General features: G+C 36.8%; 1 protein-coding gene and 1 long non-coding RNA gene across 3 annotated transcripts in view; one reads left to right on the forward strand and one right to left on the reverse strand.

The window, feature by feature from the left end:
• The window catches only part of LOC141584022 (uncharacterized), a 236,721-nt gene that overhangs the window by 192,738 nt on the left and 24,393 nt on the right, over nucleotides 1-19,590 (forward strand). The window lies entirely within an intron of this gene.
• EMCN (endomucin) overlaps nucleotides 1-19,590 on the reverse strand; it is a 124,992-nt gene that overhangs the window by 7,532 nt on the left and 97,870 nt on the right. For both annotated transcript variants that reach the window (XM_010340120.3, XM_010340119.3), the window contains 6 exons: nucleotides 14,232-14,324; nucleotides 13,949-14,002; nucleotides 12,158-12,253; nucleotides 7,695-7,719; nucleotides 6,443-6,504; nucleotides 841-914 (listed from right to left, as the gene is read on the reverse strand). In XM_010340120.3, the coding sequence (XP_010338422.1) occupies nucleotides 880-914; nucleotides 6,443-6,504; nucleotides 7,695-7,719; nucleotides 12,158-12,253; nucleotides 13,949-14,002; nucleotides 14,232-14,324 (365 nt within the window). In that variant the 3' untranslated portion in view covers nucleotides 841-879. The remainder of the gene's footprint in view (nucleotides 1-840; nucleotides 915-6,442; nucleotides 6,505-7,694; nucleotides 7,720-12,157; nucleotides 12,254-13,948; nucleotides 14,003-14,231; nucleotides 14,325-19,590) is intronic.

Raw genomic sequence — 19,590 nt, forward strand, 5'->3', positions numbered from 1 at the left:
TGGCCTGAGCTGTTTTACTTAAATAAGAAATGTACCTGCCTTGAGCTGACTCTTGGTCATGACATGGAATATACTTTTGAAAATTTCCATTGTTATTGATTCACAATTATTGTAGTAAGATTAATCATTTGTATTAATCATTTTGTCAAGATATCTGGAAGGCTCTGTCACTTGGCTGGTTACACAGCAGGAATATGTCTGCACGACCAGCTGAGTTAAAGGTAAACTGGCTGAGACTGAATTCTAGGTCATCTTGTTGGAGGTGTTTTTTCCACACATCCATGGTTTCTGGACCCAGAGAGAAAATGAATTCTGGTAAGGTCCTTATAGAGAGAGGGCAATTGGACCCTTCACCTGGCATCTCTGAACCCATTTCCCTGAGCCAGCCTATGGCCCTGATACACATCTTTACTTTAATGAAGTTTCTAGATTTTATCATTTTCCTGCAATAAACTGCAAATTTGCAAGCATTGTCACTTGGAACCTGCGAGTCTTTGTTAGCAACAAAAGCCTGTCTGATTTCCACAGTTAGTGTGCACTTATTGACCTAGGTAGGCTGACTGAGTTTACAAGGAAACAGTATCAACAGGCAGAGCAAAGTGTATCATTCCTTCAATAGACAAGACAATTGGACAAATTGGCTACAAGTACCAAGTCATTCATTTTTTGGCAATTTTTTTTTTTTAGAGTTTGTTTTTGGACAAATAGGCAATGATGTTTGCACTGACACAAACCATTAACTTTTCAGCTTTTGAAATTCTTTAAAAACAATCTAAGCTGCTGCAGGGTAATAAAACAGATATTAATGAATGTCTCTGTAAATGAAACTGGGAAACTTACGTAATTATTGCCTAGGTGTGGGAAGGTTTCCTCAAGCTGTCAGTTCTTGGTTTTTCCTTGTGCAGAGTGCTCACCTGAGAACAGGAGATATGTTTTGATCTATAAGCTCAGAGACCGAGTAAGGATGAAAATAAAGTATCCTAGCTTGTTTTCTGTTTTTCAAGGAAAGTTTAATTCTTCTGCAAGAATATCATTAGAGCCACAGTTTGCCTCTTGTATTGTCTGGAAATCAGTCACCAAAATATAAGAGATCTTCCCAGCCATCATCTGTTTTCACTCCAAAGTAGCAATATGAAGTCCTGGGTGGGGCAGGTCAGAGGGGAGTGGGGCCAGGGATGTAAGCTGGGAGGTAACATCAGAGAAACCCTGGGGAATAAGTATTGATTTTTGCTTGTTACATGAGCTGGCTCTGCCTAAGCAAGTCCATATCATACGTTTAAAGTGCCGTTTTATCAGGAAGACATTCTAGCATCCTTCTGTTTAAATAATTCAGTGAGGGTTTTGTGAAAATGAATTTATAGGCCAATATCAACACGTGGGTGAGGTACAGAGCAGCACGGGTGCCATTACTCAAAATCCAAGTGCTATTCCACCATCCAATATACAGAGAAATGTTAATCTAAAAATATGGCAAGCTGAGAGGCCCCAAGTATTTTTTTGCATGCCACTGGATTCGTGGCCAATGTATTTTGCATTCTTTGTGTCCTTTAGGTAGAATCGAGTATCAACATCAGTCTCACAATATAAAAGAAATATAAATTAAAATCTCCAGCTTTTAGAATAAATCTCCTTATTTTGCTCCAGCTTTTATCTGCCAGTTGTTAGGAAATCTGTCCTCTGGGGACTCTGAGAATGTCACCTGTTACTTGTACCATCATGGCAATAATAAATAGTGCCACAGACCCCTGAGAACCAATTCGGGACTCCTCTTCAAGAGCTCCTTCGGTTCTATGCTCTGAGAAATGTCGGGTGTAGTGCTGCAGTACCCTCAGCCCCTGTTCCAAGGTAATCTTTTGCTAACTATTGTTCATTTTGCAAAAGACACAGCACCTGCTTGGAACTTATGGCTATGAAGTATCAGAATGAGAATTAAATCAAATAAATATTGATTCTCCCCCTAGAATCTGCCAGAAGTCATGTAAAGCAAGTCACTGAAAATCTTTACAATTCCTACTATTCCTCCTCAAGGTCCATCTAATTGACAGACTAGAAATTTTCAGAAAGATTTAATAATGAAATGATATCAGTAACAAGAATAATGATATTTAGAGTAAAGGCAAACCAAACACACACATATCCAGTGGAAAAAAAAAATCCAGAAAGAAATATATCAAATGCCAATAGTGGTTGTATGAAGGTTGCTTCATGGGTAGTTTTAAATTCCTTTTTATTCTCTTTTTTTTCTATTTTTCATTATGCATAATGTGGTCAAATATTAAAATGGTAGTTTCAACCATGAAGAATATTAGAAGGCAGTAATATCTGTTAATTTGCCAAATTATCAACATGTTAAGCTGAGGGAAAGATCGCTTACAGTTCAAACAGTCAAGGAAACTTTGGTAGAAATGCAGAGAATGAGACAAATATTGAAGGGCTGAGGACAGAAGATGATTCTATATATGGCTTTATAAATCTGTGAATGTTTTGTTCATTTTTACACTTTCATTCTTTTTTTGTTGTTAATGAACTTTTATTTGTAAAAATAAATAAGCAAAATAGATGACTATGCACTTAATGAGTAATTGACATTAGCATACTAATTAGTGTGCTAATGACATATTAATATGTAATTACCATAAGAATGGGCAGGATACATGACAAAGTACAGCAAGAGACTGTGTCTTCCTTTGAGAATGCTGGGTTCAGAGAGAGAGAGTCAGGAGACAGGGAAGGGAATGAACGAAATCTGGGAAATATGCATTATTACTGCATATTAAGTGCTTTCAAAACTGAGCTAGAGAAAGCTAGCACATGATGGAAGGTGTTGCAGACATGCTAAGGTGTTTGAACTTAATCTTAGGTTATTACTTATCAGCGTCTTCTAAGCAGAGGAATATTCTAATGAATTCAGATCTGATTTTTCCTACTCTAAATGATTCAAAATCAACTGATGCTTTGCAGCTAAGTTTAGTGATTCAATTTTTTCTTCTTCCATAGAGTAATATATTTCTAATTTCAAAATTTATATAACCTGACATATTAAAAGTGAAATGATATATATTAACTTTCAGAGATGATATAAATAAGAATCACGTTTAAAATGCATGCCACACATACATTTTTTAGTCAATCATGTTGAAGTTTAACGTGACAAGATCACTTACTAAAGCCTAGGAGGAGCTTGTATATTCTTCTAAAGGACTCCTTGATCTGCCACATTTGATGCTCATTTTTTTTTTTCCTGAAAGCATCTTCTTGTTATACCCTAGTGAGCTTTCTTTTACATTTAAGAGAGTTCCAAATTTAAACATGTATGAGTTACAGTTTCAGCAGAAGACCTTGTTCAATGAAGCACATATTTAAAGGAAGCAGGGAATGTTCATGGATGAACATCAACGCATTATGTATTCCATGACCTAATTGGCAAAAAGGAATTTGGGGTCAAAGAACTCTCTTCCCAGGAGAAAATGACCAGACTTTTAACTGTGGCTCATTGAGGCTTCTAGAAACCCAGATGCTTTAGTATCCACTGGCATTTTCCCTGAAGGTGGGTTGCTGCAGATGGCTGTTTCCTTGGAAACACTGTTTATTGGTCTCTACCATGGTAAAACATCCAGGGGTTCTATACTGAAGTAATGATTCAAAGATTTTTTTGTGACCACTGAAGCTCAAATTTCATTGTGTTACCTATCTATGTTCATAATGAACACTGTATTTCTTAGGTCTTGAAACAAATAAAGTAAATTATAACACTCATCGATTCTGAGTGGTCAGTGGTCAGATATTTGTTCTATCAATATTTTTTATATTTTAAAATTTCTATATATTATTATATTGGCAACAGTAGAAAAACTGAGCTAAGCTCAACAGTAGAAAAATTGAGCTAAGCTTGTGAACTTATATCAAACCTAATCATTTAAGTTTTTATTTCTACTTATTTCTTTAGGAAAGATGTCAGTATTTGGCAAGAGAAGTTACTCACATAAAAATAATGTTAGCAACGTAACTTCTCTTGAGTATAATGAGCATGTTATTATAAAAACAGATATTTGAATAAATCTTGAATGGCAGTGGGAAGAGATTTGTTTGCTAATGTTTGGGGAGCCACCAAGTTCTGTTAATGATAGACTTTAATAAAAACTGTGGTAGTACAAGGAGCATTTGGATGACATTGTATTTTAGGTGATACATTCTGGACTACTGAAGTCTACTCTGAATCATCAATTTCAGTGTTGCCCTATCACCAAATATTTTTCATGGTAATCATCTGGGTTGAACTTTGAGAGGTTATTTTGCTAAAAGTAATATAATTTCTAAATCAGAGTGGGCAGAAATAAAAGTACCCAAGATTATATCTTATTATTTTCATGAGAATATCTCCCCCTTAGACCTGTGACCTGACAAGTTATTTTTGAAGAAAAGGAAGCCAGATGGACTAAGGGTCTATTTAGCAAGCCTGCTATGATCTATTGCACTTACTCCTATGGTCACTACAACAGTGGGAGACAGCCTACATGGAATTTTTCCCTAGGCTCTAAAGAAGGATTGTTATTAAGTTTGCAGCCAAGAAACATGAGGTTCTCTGGGGTTTTCCCCCTGCTGGAAGTCTTGATTCTAGGGTTGGTTTTCCTGTTTCTTGGGCAGAAATGGGTGGTAGAAAACTACAGGTGGTTCTGATCCCAGTGCCCTCCTCATAAGGAGAACCAGGAGCTTCTACACAGAGCACTTCCAGATGTGTTTAGCACCCTGATTCACCAATTGGAGTGCCAAGGAGACTGTAGAGTGTTTGGAGTGTGTGTGATGCCTGCTTTGCAAGCCATAGGCAGGTTCTGAGGATTTTTCTTAATAAATGGTATAGTCATGCTTAGGGTCTGTCATGTGCTTACTCAGGACTGGTTCACATTTAGCCTGCTTGACCAATTTTTTTGCCCTTTTCCCTGACCTGGTAGAATAGGCCTGGCTACTTATTTAGGACTGTTTTCTCACAGGAGAAAATTGTGTGTATCTTCTAACTACTCTATAGGTAAATTTTACTCCTTGGCTACTTTGAGATGGTTCCTCCTGAGAGAAAGGATAGTATGAAAATAAAGAAAATGTTTGTATTGAAGAGTGGAAGAGATACAAGAGCAAAGGAGATCTCTCATAAAAGAAGATAGCTCATGTGAAGGGTTTCAGCATTCTTGTGCAGACTTCAGATATTCTTGCTCTTCAACTCTCCTGTCTGCCTGTTGTCATTTGTTCTAGTTTAAATTTCTACATGAAATTGAGATCACATTTAACTTGTGACAGTGTGCTCTTGATTTGAGACAGTATTTATAGCTTTCTGTTTTACAAAATTATTTTAAGCCACCAGAAATTTTATAATATAGCTTATCCCTAATATTCAATTGAGGAATTGGATATTGTAAATGTATTAATCTAACATGATATTTAAATTAGAGCCACATCTTTTTTTTTTTTTTTGGTTGAGTCTTGCTCTGTCACCCAGGCTGGAGTGCAGTGGAGTGATCTCAGCTCATTGCAGCCTCCGCCTCCCAGGTTCCAAAGTTTCTCCAGCCTCAGCTTCCTGGGTAGCTGAGATTACAGGCACATGCCACCATGCCTAGCTAATTTTTTGTATTTTTAAGTAGAGACAGGGTTTCAACATGTTGGCCAGGCTGGTCTCAAACTCCTGACCTCAGGCAATTGGCCACCTTGGCCTCCCAAAGTGCTGGGATTATAGGTATGAGCCACTGTGCCCAGCCAGATTATTTTATAAAATTAATAATTGCTTTTGATTGATTTGTTTTTTGATATAAGTGGTTTGTCTAATCTACTCAAAACAAAGAAAAATCTGTGCTTTTTTTAATTTTGAAAAGCTATCTAGCATCACATTTTTTATTGTTCTTGACCCAAATCCTATTTATATTTTGAGAGACTTTAATTCCAATCAAATGAATATACCTAAGAAAATAGGAAAAAAAATCACATTACATCAAAAGAATATTATATTTTACCTTTATGGAGAAGCTCAATTATATTTATATAAATGATATAAAACATGATTTACATTTTAACTGATGACCAAATTTTTTGCCTTTTTGTCCATATGTGACTACACAGCGATTACCAAAAAAGAAACAAAACAACAGCAGTAACTTAAAAGCTTTTTAACAAATTTTGTGTTCTTTCTGCTACTCCTGCAGAATAGGAAATGCCTCTAGCCCTCTATACATCCACACATCTATGGAAAGCAATCTCTAAAGGGCACATAGTCCAATAACCTTATCAAAATGGTAAGACTTTTCTTTCCTTCATGGGAGAATTTTACATTTATTGACAGTCATTGACTATTTCTAAAGAAGTTAGGCTTTTTGGTTATGTTTCACATGAACAAAATCCAAGGTTATAGTTAGATTCTAAAATAACAAATTTTCATATAATCAACTGCCTGGAAACTTACCAGATTCATGAGAAATAGTCTTAACAGTGAGAAGCTTCACACTCTCTTTATCGGACTGAGGTCTATTTGAAACAGAAAATGTTAAATTAGCACCACAGTAATCAGTATCATACTGTGACACATTGAAAGTACTGTGACAAACAGAATGATGAAGATACACATGAACATATATATATATATATATATGTGTATATATATATATATGTGTATATATATATATGTATATATGTGTGTGTGTGTGTATATATATATGTTTCCATGGAAAAACTTTGTCTTTTTATATACAAATACACATATACTTTTTAGTAATTTTTACTTTTTCTGGCATCAAGCCAATAAAAAAATCCCTGCCACTCTGTTATAGTGGTGATTGTCAGATAAATTAAAAATTATAAGAGTTGTGTGAAACACTTGTCACAAGGTCCATAGTGGACATGTCTCCAATTCTGAATTATAGAGAGAAAGACATAGAAATGTTTCCAAACCTTTTGGGCTTATACTGAATTCTGGAGATACTCCTTTTCATGAAGTCCTAAGATACTGTAGTACAGTATCTGAACTGCCTGTTTTAATCAAGAGCTCTTATCTACCTGAAAGAGTTTCAAACCCTATTTCCTTCCTTTGGACATCTCAGGAGTCTCTATATTAAGTCATATAAGTTGTAATGTAGCATTATTATTTCTAAAGTTTACAACCTTATGAAACACAAAAACGTGTATATAAAAGTAGACCACAAATTCATGTCAACAAGGAAAACAGAATTTGTTTTGACATGAAAACAATTCATCACGACTCTTTGCAGCACCTTGGTTGTCAGAGTTGCCTGGATTGCAAAAATCTGCTTTGTTCATTAATCAAGTCAAAGTAGAATCACCATCTACTTTAAAGGCACTGAGAACCGGCTTAAGGCAGAGGCACAATTTTCCCTGTGATAAACATATTAAAAATTTCACTGAGAAAACGATTTCAAAATTCTAGGTATTTTTTCTATGCTATTTTCCCTCATAATTATATTCATTCTTCTACTTTTCCATTTCATATTTTTATTTCCCTATTTACCACATTAAGATTAAGCATGATCATACATTTGGAATTTCTTTGTTAAATGTAGACGGCTCTGACAAATAGCCAAAGCCAATATGTAGTGCTTCTAGACTTTAGAAAATAATCCAAAAAAGTATGAGTAGAGTAACAATAATTTTCACTATGTAAATGGTAGGATCTGGGAAAAAGATGCTATGGGCTTACTTACTGATCATTTCCATTTTCTGCTGTGCCTAGGAGAAACAGGAGTTGGTATTAGAGTTGCAAAGAAATTGGCTACCAAAAATATGAGCCCCCCAACTCCCTCACCTGCCACCCACTATTTTCTATGCAGAGATATTTCTAAGCCATTTTAAAATCTTTAAATTTTCCCCCTGGCAAACCATTTCCTCTGGTATTGTTAATATTTATCCTGGCATTCATGGGATAATCCTAATTAGATCAACTCCACTAAACTTAGTTCTGGACTAATCTTGATTTTGTAGTTTCATATGACTATGAGGAATTGCTGTTCATTATTGCACAATCTCATGGACAACAGAAAATGTCTGTTTATTTCAGCATCTCTGAAAAAATTCTATTAAATGTATTGAAGTTTTTATACCAGAGAACTGAAGTTTTGACTTCCCTTTATACATTGTTCTTTCTGGGGACACAAATCACTGTGTTTGTGGCGAGCTACAATGTCGATACTATTTCTAATTGCATCTTAAACCTACTGATTGAGCCTCTCAAAAGAGCCCTGCAAAATGTCGCAGAGGCTACTAACTGCAACTTATGTTTTCTACTCTTTGCCAGGCCGTTTCACAACTGTCTGACAGAAAACACCTGGGGTTTAAGAGGGAACTCAGAATGATTCATTCTGCACAAGGACATGGCCTCTCTAGAGTGAACGCTGGTGATCAAATCTTGCATTAATCTATGGCCAATCAGGCCAGCTGTTCAATGTGATTGCGTAAGGTCCCCTTTGCTGTGCTCCTTTGCTCTGGTTTTATTCCATTGCTATTCAGCTTCTGTTTCTTAGATTTCCTCTCATATCTAATCTAAATCTTGTCATTGAATATGCCCGTTGACTATAATTCTCCTGGCTTTGGCTATCCTTGTTTTATAAAGACCTTAACCTCCACTAATATTTTGGCTGCTTCTATTTCTGTCATCTTAGCTAAGATATCCCACCATAACTTTGATCCCTAGGACTGAACCAATGGCACCATATGCTGCTCATCAATTAGACCTAACCTCATCTTTGCTCCATCACAGCATTTTTTGATTATGTGTCATATACAATATCACCTGTGATGCTAATAGCCCTGTTTTAAAATGAGTTGATTTTTAAAAAATATATAATTTTTGTGGTTATATAGTAGGTGTAGTTATTTATGGGGTAAAAGAGAGATTTTGAGCCGGGCGCGGTGGCTCAAGCCTGTAATCCCAGCACTTTGGGAGGCCGAGGCGGGTGGATCACGAGGTCAAGAGATCGAGACCATCCTGGTCAACATGGTGAAACCCCGTCTCTACTAAAAATACAAAAAATTAGCTGGGCATGGTGGCGTGTGCCTGTAATCCCAGCTACTCAGGAGGCTGAGGCAGGAGAATTGCCTGAACCCAGGAGGCGGAGGTTGCGGTTAGCCGAGATCGTGCCATTGCACTCCAGCCTGGGTTAACAAGAGCGAAACTCCATCTCAAAAAAAAAAAAAAAAAAAAAAGAGAGATTTTGATATAGGCATGCAATGTGTGATAATCACATCATGGAAATGGTGCATCCATCCCCTGAAGCATCCTTTGTGTTACAAACAGTCCAGTTATATTCATTATTTCAAAATGTACCAGTAAGTTTATTACTGACTATAGTCACCCTGTTGTGCTATCAAATACTAGGTTTTATCAATACTTTATATATTTTCGTACCCATTAACCATCTCCACTTCCCCTCCAGTACCCTTCCCAACTTCCAGTAGCCATCCTCTTACTGTCTAGCTCTAGCTCTATGAGTTCACTTGTTTTGATTTTTTAGCTTCCAGCAATAAGAACATGCAAAGTTTGTCTTTCTTTGTCTGACTTATTTCACTTAACATAATGACATCCAGTTCCATCCACGTTGTTGCAAATGACAGGATCTCATTATTTTTCATGGCTGAATGGTACATCACTCTATGTAAGTACCATATTTTCTTTATCTATTCATCTGTTGGTGGACACTTAGGTGGCTTCCAAATCTTGGCTATTGAGAACAGTGCTGCAACAAGCATGGGGATGCAGGTATTTCTTCGATATAGTGATTTCCTTTGTTAGGCGTATATACCCAGCAGTGGGATTGCTGGATCATATAGTAGCTTTATTTTCAGTTTTTTGGGAAACCTCCAGGCTGCTCTCAATAGTGGTTGTATTAATTTACATTTCCACCCACTATGTACAAGATTTCCCTTTTCTTCACATCTTCTCCAGCAAAATGTATTCACATTTTTATATGCTGTTTTAATATTTTTTTCCCTAAGAAACCATAGCAATAGTCTCATTAGCAGATAGATGCATGCCAACAGACTACTTTCCACATATATGCCATTCTTATTTGGTTAATGCTAATTCCACTGCCAACCTTGTGCAAATAAGCTTAATTTCATACTGAAATCTCTGATTCATGCTGTCTTCCAAAGAGCAGAATGGGTTTACTAATTTCCCAAACTAGATAGTCTCATTCACATGCTTGAAGAGTGATTAACTGCAGGTATTTAATGGTGCTAATTTAATGATAGCAGTGCTATAAATTCTGTCCGAGAAACATAGCTGACAATCACCAAAAAGATTTGGCTAATTGTACAATTGCCAAACTTGACTTTAAAATACTCATGTCTTCAGATAACTATCCATAGTGGTAGGAATTTTACACATCCACAGAGGTCTCTTAAATAGAAAATGTCAACTTTTCAAATAACGTATTCTTAAATCTTCCTATGCAAAGTAAATTTCTAGTATAGCATATTTTTACAAATAAATTTAGCACATTAATTTTTTGACCTATTCTATACATGCAACACCACAGGCTTCAATTTGGATTAGCTGATTTCCATAAAAGACAGGATTGGAAGCTCAGAAACTTACAGAAATTAAACTGATTTATAAAAATGCTGTTTCCCTTCTGAAAACTGAACAAGGAGGCATATTTCAGACAGTAAGAAATTTATTCACTGATTCCCAAAGGAAAGAGCATTGATTTGTTTTTACTTTTCATCAAGATCTAAAATGAACTCTGCTGCTTTGGTCTCCTAGCTTCTCCTAGTACTGTCGCAATCATATTACAACTGTCCCTGCAATGTGTGCTCAGTAGGTGACTTTAAGGATAGCATTCATTAGTGTCCTGGGGCACATTGTCCATGAGGTAAACAAATAATAATACAGCCTATACAACATATAAAAATAATTGCTTTTTACCTTTTAACAGTTTATGAGACTTAGATAGAGATATTTTTAGTGAACATACATATAATTAAAGTGACAAAAGATAATTCTATTTACTGTACATTTAAAAATGTGACTCAATATGCATGTAGCAAGGGTCTGCAATATAAACAATATGTGACTTTGACTTGGAGAGGTTGCCTCTCCAAGTGGAGGGTAGGCACATGGAGAAGTAAGTAACTATACTATGGCATGATAAATAACATAATCCAAATCTGTAGTATTACAATTAAAGGGACAATTCATTTTGCTTGAAGAAGTGGCGTGTTATAAAACACAGTAAATTTGTGTTTGAGTTGAGTCCTAATGGGTAACTTGGAGATTAGGTGTGTTATGAAAGGTAAGAGGTGTGCTGGATATTTCAGAAGGAATAGTATGGCTGAGGGCATGGATAATGATACGACATTATACGACGAGGGTCGGGTTGTGAAATAGAAAGATAGTTTGGAATTAAGGTAATGTGACAGCTGAGCCATGGGAGTTGAAGGGGTATTTAGTGAAGGTTGACTACAGAAAAGCCAAAGTTCCTGGAACAGAAAAATGTCTGAATAAAGACTAAAAGAAATCAGAATTTAGTTAGCAATAATTTATCAGTATTAGTTCATTAATTGTGACAAACATAGCATCAGATCCTAATAAAGGAATAAGGGAAACTAGGTGTGGTGACTCCCTGTACTGTCTTTGCAACTTTCCTGTAACTTTAAATCTATTCTAAAATAGAAAGTACATTTTTAAAAAGAATAAAAAATATAACATGGTCATGGAAGATACTTTCATTGGGTGTGTCTCCAAGAAGGAAAATTAGTCATAGAACTTTTAAGACAATAGGTCCCTGTGCTGAATTCTTAGCAATCCCTCTCTTTATTCTCTGTTACATAGAAATGGAGTTAATCTTTACCATAGACAAAGTATGTCACTTTTATGCCCTCTTTACTACCATATTCCCCTGACCACCCACAAAATTTGGGCTATTTTATTAAAAATAATTTGCCCACATTTGATATTATCTATGAATAGTAGTTAATCCCCACTCTGCAATTCACTAGCATTGAGTGGGTGTCTGTGTCCTTTGTCCTTCATTTCTGTGATCAGGAAATAACAACATTTCATTCCTTTCTATAACTCTTCTCTCCCTTTAAGAATTTAAAATCAGATTTAAGCTAAGCATATATTCTTTCTTCTTTCAGGAAAACAAAACAAAACACTGTTACCTACCTGGGTCTGACTTCCAGCACACTCGGTACAAACTCACCAAAACAAATACTGAAAGTGTTATTACAATCAAAGCAATAACCACTGGCAAAATAATACCTAAAAAGAATTGGAGATATTATCAATTAGAGTGGCTACTGAATTTCACAGAGGTAGTTCAGTAAGTGAGCAAAAGCATGAGTGCTTCCTTTCTTCTTTAAACATCATTCTGTTAAAAACACTATATTTTAGGCAAAGATTTATCTGATTCAGGGTTTTGCTCTAGTTGTCATTTTTGACGTAACCACTTGATGTCAGTCTTGTTACCCTTCTGAAACAAAATTCCAACCTTAAGAGAGTGCCCCCATCTTCCTGGAGACTGAATAAGTGGGGAGATGAAAGACTGGAGAAGCAGAAGATGTACTCTGGATTATAATTAAACCCACATTCACTCATTACATTTTTTAGTACTTTATAATGAAGTTACTGGGAAAATATATATAACCCAATTGGGATTGCTCTAGTCCTAATGCTGGCTTTCTAAAATACAAATTTCTTTCTATAATAATATTTTAAAACTAGAAAGGCATAAAATAAGTAGATATCACAGTGAAGATGATTCTTAAAAATAAACATGATTCAAGAGAGATATGTGTATGTGTGTCTGTTTGGGGGAGTGATGCTGTTGCAGTAACTTAGGGTGAGTTTTTTATATTTGTATTAAGAGGAAGAGTATTTCCTTCCTTTCCTCCCTTCCTTCCTTCCTTCCTCCCTGCCTTCCTCCCCCTCTTCCTCCCTCTCTCCCTCTTTCCTTCCTCCCTCCCTCCTCCCTCCTTCCTTCCTTCCTTCCTTCTTTTCTGATGGTCATTTCCAAGGTTTAAAGTACAGTGATAGAATCAAGAGAGCTGTCATAGACATACAACTAAAGGAAATTAAGATGATATTAGTTTAACATATTTGCTTGCATAATACTCCTTATATATTTATCAGGGGTAAGAATTATTCTCCAAATTCTTCTGCAGGATGGTTTACACTATTGTCAAAGACAAATATTTGTTTTAAGTAAGTTCTGCTGATTTCCTAATAGCTCTTAAGCGAAATCATTATTGCCTTCCAAAATAAAGATGCCATGAATCAGCAGGTCAGTAATTTCTCTGATGACTTGGGTTTACCCAAACTTAAGAGAGCCTTTTACACTAACAGTTTTGAATCTATTCTTTTCATTCTTAATTACTAAGGAAATTCTTTAATATTCTGTATTCAGTCTTAGCACACACATAAATGTTATGTGACTTATATATGTTTTAGTTAAAATGGAACATTTCTTACAGGCCATTTTAAATGTTAAGATAAAGTTCTATGAAAGCAAACAATTCACTTTTTGGTATAATTTACTTTATCGTTTTAATTATTTACTTGACAAAAATGAAATATATTCAAGGCATACAGCCTTATAACTTGGGAATAATTCACTTTTATGGGGACCTCTACCTATGCACTTTGGCTTATCTGTAATAGTCCCATCAAATCATCCTTGGCCCTTGATGGTAATTGCTAAATACTAAGCTAAGAAAAAATTTGCCAAAGTGTGCTTCGCCCCACCCACCTTTTTGTTGTTGTTGTTTGGTCATTAAGAACCAGACTCACTTCTGGGAAATTTTCAGAGCAGGCAGCAGTTAGCTAGGATTGCAGTGGGATTGCAGGCTCAGTAAAGTTGAGTAAAGGCTTCCCATAATCTAATTCCTCCCCTTTACCGGTCACATTAAAACATTCTGCCTATCTACAACTGTGAATGAAGATATTGCTGCTACTCACTGGAATACGATGGGCTGGCTGCTGAAGCACTTGCATTTTTTCCATTCTCAGTGCCTATTATTTTAAGAAAGAAAAAAACAGTCACTTTTGTGCCAACCCCTGCAGTCCTCCCTCCACCCTCATTTAAGGAAGCAGCCATGACTTGTAGGTAGGATGCTGCAGGTGCACAAGATCCAGTCTCATTTGGAAGGAGCTTTGTTTCGTGAGTCAAGATTGGTAGGGTTTCCTTGGTGAGAAAGGGTCAAGTAGAGCTGATTTCCACCTAGGCACACAGACATCATACCTTGAGACTGTAAAGTGCTTTCTGGAATTGTTACTGGCATCGAGTGTAATGTACCAGTTTTAGAAGATGATGCATCTGGTTGTCGAGTGCTACCTGTAGGAAAATTACAAATCCAGAATCAGACTCTGGTATTAAGTCTTTATATGAGATTTTTTTTTGCAGATTCAAACAGTTTGCCTTTCTGGAGATCTGTGAAAACTAGTATTGTTGAATAATAGGATACATACAATCACAACAATAAACTATAAGTTCATCTACTCCTCCTGGAAAGATGATTAAATTTAGACTCACAAAGCCTGAGTTATCAGTTTTAGATCTTCGGAAATGGCCAAGAAAACTTGAGCAAGTTTTTTAGCATAGGTTACAGCCTGTATAACCTGCTGTATAAGATTCTCGTGGAATGTGAATCTATGCAAAAGCGTTTTTCAAATTTCAGATATTAGAACTTGGGTGATAGTGTTATTTTTCTATCACATAGTTAAAATGATCATAACTGCACAGGACTTCAGATTTTATAGTATTTATCAGTGACTGAAGAGATAAAAATTGCAGTTGAGGCTTTGGCTAGAAGAACTGAGGAAAAATCAAAGAAGACTCCTTCATTTTCATCTCTAAAGTTCAGCAGCCGGTTTTATTATGTGCCGTTTCTAGAGTAACTTCTGCTTGGCTGTTTTTCCATTAGTGTCCATGTTCTTTCCTTCCAAGGAAAAATCGAAATTAAAAATTTATTGTTATTGTTATTTGTTTAGTTAACATTTGCCATCTTCAAACAGAAGGACTGCAACAAAAATTATATGTAAAAATCGACTACTCAAAATCCATAGCTGTCAATAAGTTTAAAGGAATATAAATAATTAAGTATTATATAAGTTGAAACCATTTTTTCTTGTGAATTTGGGATAAAGTATAATTTGTACTTAGAACATTTTTTGAAATTTCATTCCCTTTCTCTTGCAGTATGAAGTGCTCTATTTAAATTATGCCCGTTTGCCTTGGTGCTTCACTGAATTGCAAGTCCCTAGAGTGTGAGGGCCATGCTTGTCACCACACCCCACATGGAGCTCTGGCCACAGGGGGTGTGCAGTCAAATGGAGCTGACAGCTTGGCTGAACTAAGAGGTACCTCTTATGATATGGCTCCTTGGGCATATTGAGGCCATGTATAATTACACCAAAGAAACTGATATTTCTATGACTGCCTTGGCTCCTTCCTTCTTCACCACCCACATTCCAGCACGCACTGCATGCTCATGCATTTTTGACATCTGTGGGTGAAGAATAATGTTTAGAGTCTGTACCGTTCTTGCCATGCAAGAGATCTGTGGGTGGAAGCTAGATTTATGCCCATAAGAACAAAGAAAAATGTCAGGCTAGCACACTAAGCAGGCAGAAAAAGGAATATTAAATGAAAGAGTGGGAACTAGCTGAAACCTTGGTACTTTCAGCTGCCTTTTCCAGTGTCAAGAAGTTTAGTGAGGATGAATGCTCTTTCAGTTGTCTTGGTGGAGAATAAGGTGGCTGATTAAACAACCAATGATGTTAATCCTCTTGGAATTTCCCAAGAGTTAATTATCCTAGCATATTACCTTCTTGTAGACAGGCTAAATGGCAGCCTCAGGACTGACTGTGATCTGTCTGGGTCAGAAGAAGCTCCCAGCTTCCCTGATTCAAACATGTTGATTGCCCAGTGTCAGTGGTTACCAGAATGACCCATAGATAGGCCAACATGTGAACTCCTCAAAGTGGAAGGATTTGATGGCTCCTTGAACAAATGCTTTAAGCATTTGTTTTGTTTTTCTTTAAACTGCAAACTTCTGTTGAGAAATTATTTCTGAATCCAGCAGACACACACACACACACACACACACACACACACACACACACACACATTACTGGTCATGACCCAATCATGGGAATTAACCCACAGTTTGAGAGCTCTGTTTTTCAGCATGATCATATTGCTGAAATTACGGTACTTGGCTGAATCCACAAAACATAAGCCTAATGTTATTCTTTCTGTGACTAAGATGGGGAATCCATGACATGCTCAGAGCTGATGATCTACACAGTTTTCATTGAGAGCATATTATTCTACATTACTAACAAAATAGCATTGCCAGAGGAAGTATTGGAGAGATATAGCAGAGTGGCCAAGAGCATGATTCTTAAGACAGGGCAGCTGGGTTCAAATCTGACTCTAGCACTTACCCCTGTGGAATCTTGGGCAAGTTTCTTCACCTCTTTGTGCATAAGTTTCCACATATATACATGGAGATTATAATAGTTGTACATCATAGTATTGTGAAAATTATATGAGTGAAAATAAACTGCTCAGAAGGGCATGTGATATTAATATGTATATATTATATATAATAATAATGTTCTACTATTATATTATGAAGATGCCCCTAGAGATTCAAATGTCCCAAGCAAGGTCAGTTTGTCTAACTTTCTCAAAAATTCTATGGGTGAAAATACATGGACTTGATGTCTGTGTTTTCAGATGCTTCTTTGCTCTAATCACCAAATAGAGGAACTGGAGAAACTGGAGTAGAATATGGTATTCCTAGATGACATAGGTTTGTTCTCAGACCCTGACTTTTGGTGATTGTTATGAGTATTGAATTTGTGGCTATGTTGTTTCGGGATTTAAGTCCAGTCTGGAAACTTCAGATCAGAACTTGGAGCAAGCTAATGAGGCAGAGACCCTCAGAGTCAAGTCTGTTGTAATAATGTATAACCACATTTGGACCTCACTGTAGACCAATTACTTAATAAATCATTGAGAGTTTTAAAGACAGAAGACCTGTCAATATCCCAAGGTACCTGTGCTGTAATAATGCTCCTCATATAACTCAAACTATAGAGAATGTCAGTGACCAAATTACCCACATTTCCTCTGAAATCCATCTCTGTGTTTGCACTGGTACCATGTCTCTCTTAAGGTTACTCCCAGCCAATGAGTGGACCTGCCATTCATTGGCAGGTTCCTGGCTTGTTCTTGGGAGAAATGTGGGTTGCAGGATTCCCTGATGGTCTTCCTGAACCTCCTCTAGAATGCATGGCCGCCCAGGTGCTTCTGCTCAGGATCCCTGCTCTCTCCCGCCATCATATGGTCAGATGTGTATTGCAGTCCGGTAGCTCTTCCAGACTGTCCTTGTCTCCTCACAGCCACTTTTTCTCACACAGGCATTTTCTCCTAATAAAATCCTTGCACTTTTAATTGCATCTTGAACTCTGCTTCTCTGAAGATTCAGATTAAAGCAGTCTCCCTGGCAAGTATTTAAAAGACTACTTCCTATTGGGAGCAGAAATGAAGCCCCAGAAACTTTAAACTGGACATGGAAGACTTGGGCACCGATTCTTAAGGGAAATATCTGTTTGTCTAACACGTTTGTTTTCCCCTTTTTTGGGAAGCCTAACTCTTCCTGTGGAAACTTACTCCTTCCTCCCTTCATGTGGTCATAAGAGATGCTCCTTACTCCAACCTCAAGCCCACTATATGACCAACGTTCTCTCCTAATAATTTGAGTGTGTAGTGATTTTGAGTTATTCTCAGAGTGAAGCTCTGAAGGGACTATCTATGGGTAAACAAAGTCCCTGAAATTACTAGGACGCAATCCTTTATTCTGTGAGTTTCCCTCCCAAATTTTTTCTAGTTAAAATAAATCTTGGGCCAGGTGTGGTGGCTCACACCTGTAACCGCAGCACTTGGGAACGGGTCTCTAATTGCAGTTTGATAGATTATTTATGTCCCATTTAAGAAAAAATAACTTTTCCACTTTTGATACAAATCTTTTTCTCCTGCTTATCACATTTTCTTTATGTGACTACCAAGAGAGCAGACTGTATTGATTTTTTTTTTTTCTTTTTGGTCTCATTGGTTGGTTGTTCCTTTACTTCTTTTTTTTAAAAAATATTTTTAATTTTTCTTTTTTTAATTGAGACAGGATCTTACTGTCAGTTTCAGGATCCTGCTGTCAACTTCAGGCTGAATTGCAGTTGTACAATCACAGCTCCCTGCAGCTGTCACTTACTGGGCTCAAATGATCCACCTGCTTCAGCCTCCTGAGTCGATAGGACCACAGGTGTGTACCACCATGCCCAGCTAATTTTCTTATTTTTTCATAGAGATTGATCTTGCTGTGTTTCTCGGGATGGCCTCAAACTGCTGGCCTCAAGTGATCTTCCCACCTTGGCCTTTCAAAGAGCTGGGATTATAGGCATAAGCCACCACATCTGGCTCCTCTTCTTCTTTCTAAATTATAATCTTGGAATGACCCCCAGGGTTTAGTCTTTGGTCCTCATCTCTAATGACCCTCGTTTATTTGGAGATTTCATTCAATTTTAAGGCTTAAACACATCAACGTCACTGATTCCCCAACTTACACTTCCATCCCAGGCCTTTTTTTAAACTCCAGATTTGTAAATCCAGACACTTACTTAGCAAGTAATAAATATTTTGAACTCAACATATCCATACTTTAACTTCCAGGCTATCTGATGCCTTCCCATCCTAGTTTAGAGCAGACATTCTTTTGAATTGCTCAGGCCAAAGACCTATTTTTGATTCATCTCTTTCTATTGTCTTCCACATGCAATCATCAGGAATATTTATTGGCTTCATCTCCAAAATAAATCCAGACTTTGGAGATTTCGTACCATTTACTCTGTGATCACCCTGGTTAAAGCCACCATCTTCTCTCTCCTAGATAATTTATCCTTTTTTCAGTTGACAGTGTCTCTTCAGCATCTGAGTTATAAAGCATGAGTCAGCTCATGTAATCCTGTGAGTCACCATTCCATGAAGAAAAAAAGCCGAAATCCATGTGATAACCCACAAAACCCTAGGTAATCTGTCTGGAAAATCCCCTGCCTCATTTCTGCCCACTTACTTAAGGCTGTCCCTTAAACATGCTAGGCCTCTCCTCAAGTCCTAGCTCTGCCTGGATGTTCTTCCACCTCATATTGGGTGGCTCACTTCCTTCTTGTATTTACTCAACCGTTTTCTGGGAGACTTACCTTGGTCACATTTTTAAATCTTGCAAACCCTTTTCCACCTTGTGATCCCGTTCTCCTCTATTGCTGTACATTTTCTCTTTCTCAGAGCACTTACACTTTTTAACTTACTATACAATTTAATTAATTGTTATTTTATTGGGTATAGCTTATCTTCCCTACTAGAATATAAGATCCTCTAGGGCAAGGATCTTTATTTGCTCACTGATATTTGCCAAATGTTATAACAGTGTCTGGAAGTAAGGCCCATCACTATTTACTGAATGGATAAACAAACTTTTTGGCAACAGAAGTGACTAATGTGAAAGATGAAGTGAATTTATCAGATTATCTTTTTAGTC

The sequence above is a fragment of the Saimiri boliviensis genome, chromosome 3 (genome assembly GCF_048565385.1).
Source record: "Saimiri boliviensis isolate mSaiBol1 chromosome 3, mSaiBol1.pri, whole genome shotgun sequence".
Lineage (NCBI taxonomy): Eukaryota > Metazoa > Chordata > Mammalia > Primates > Cebidae > Saimiri > Saimiri boliviensis.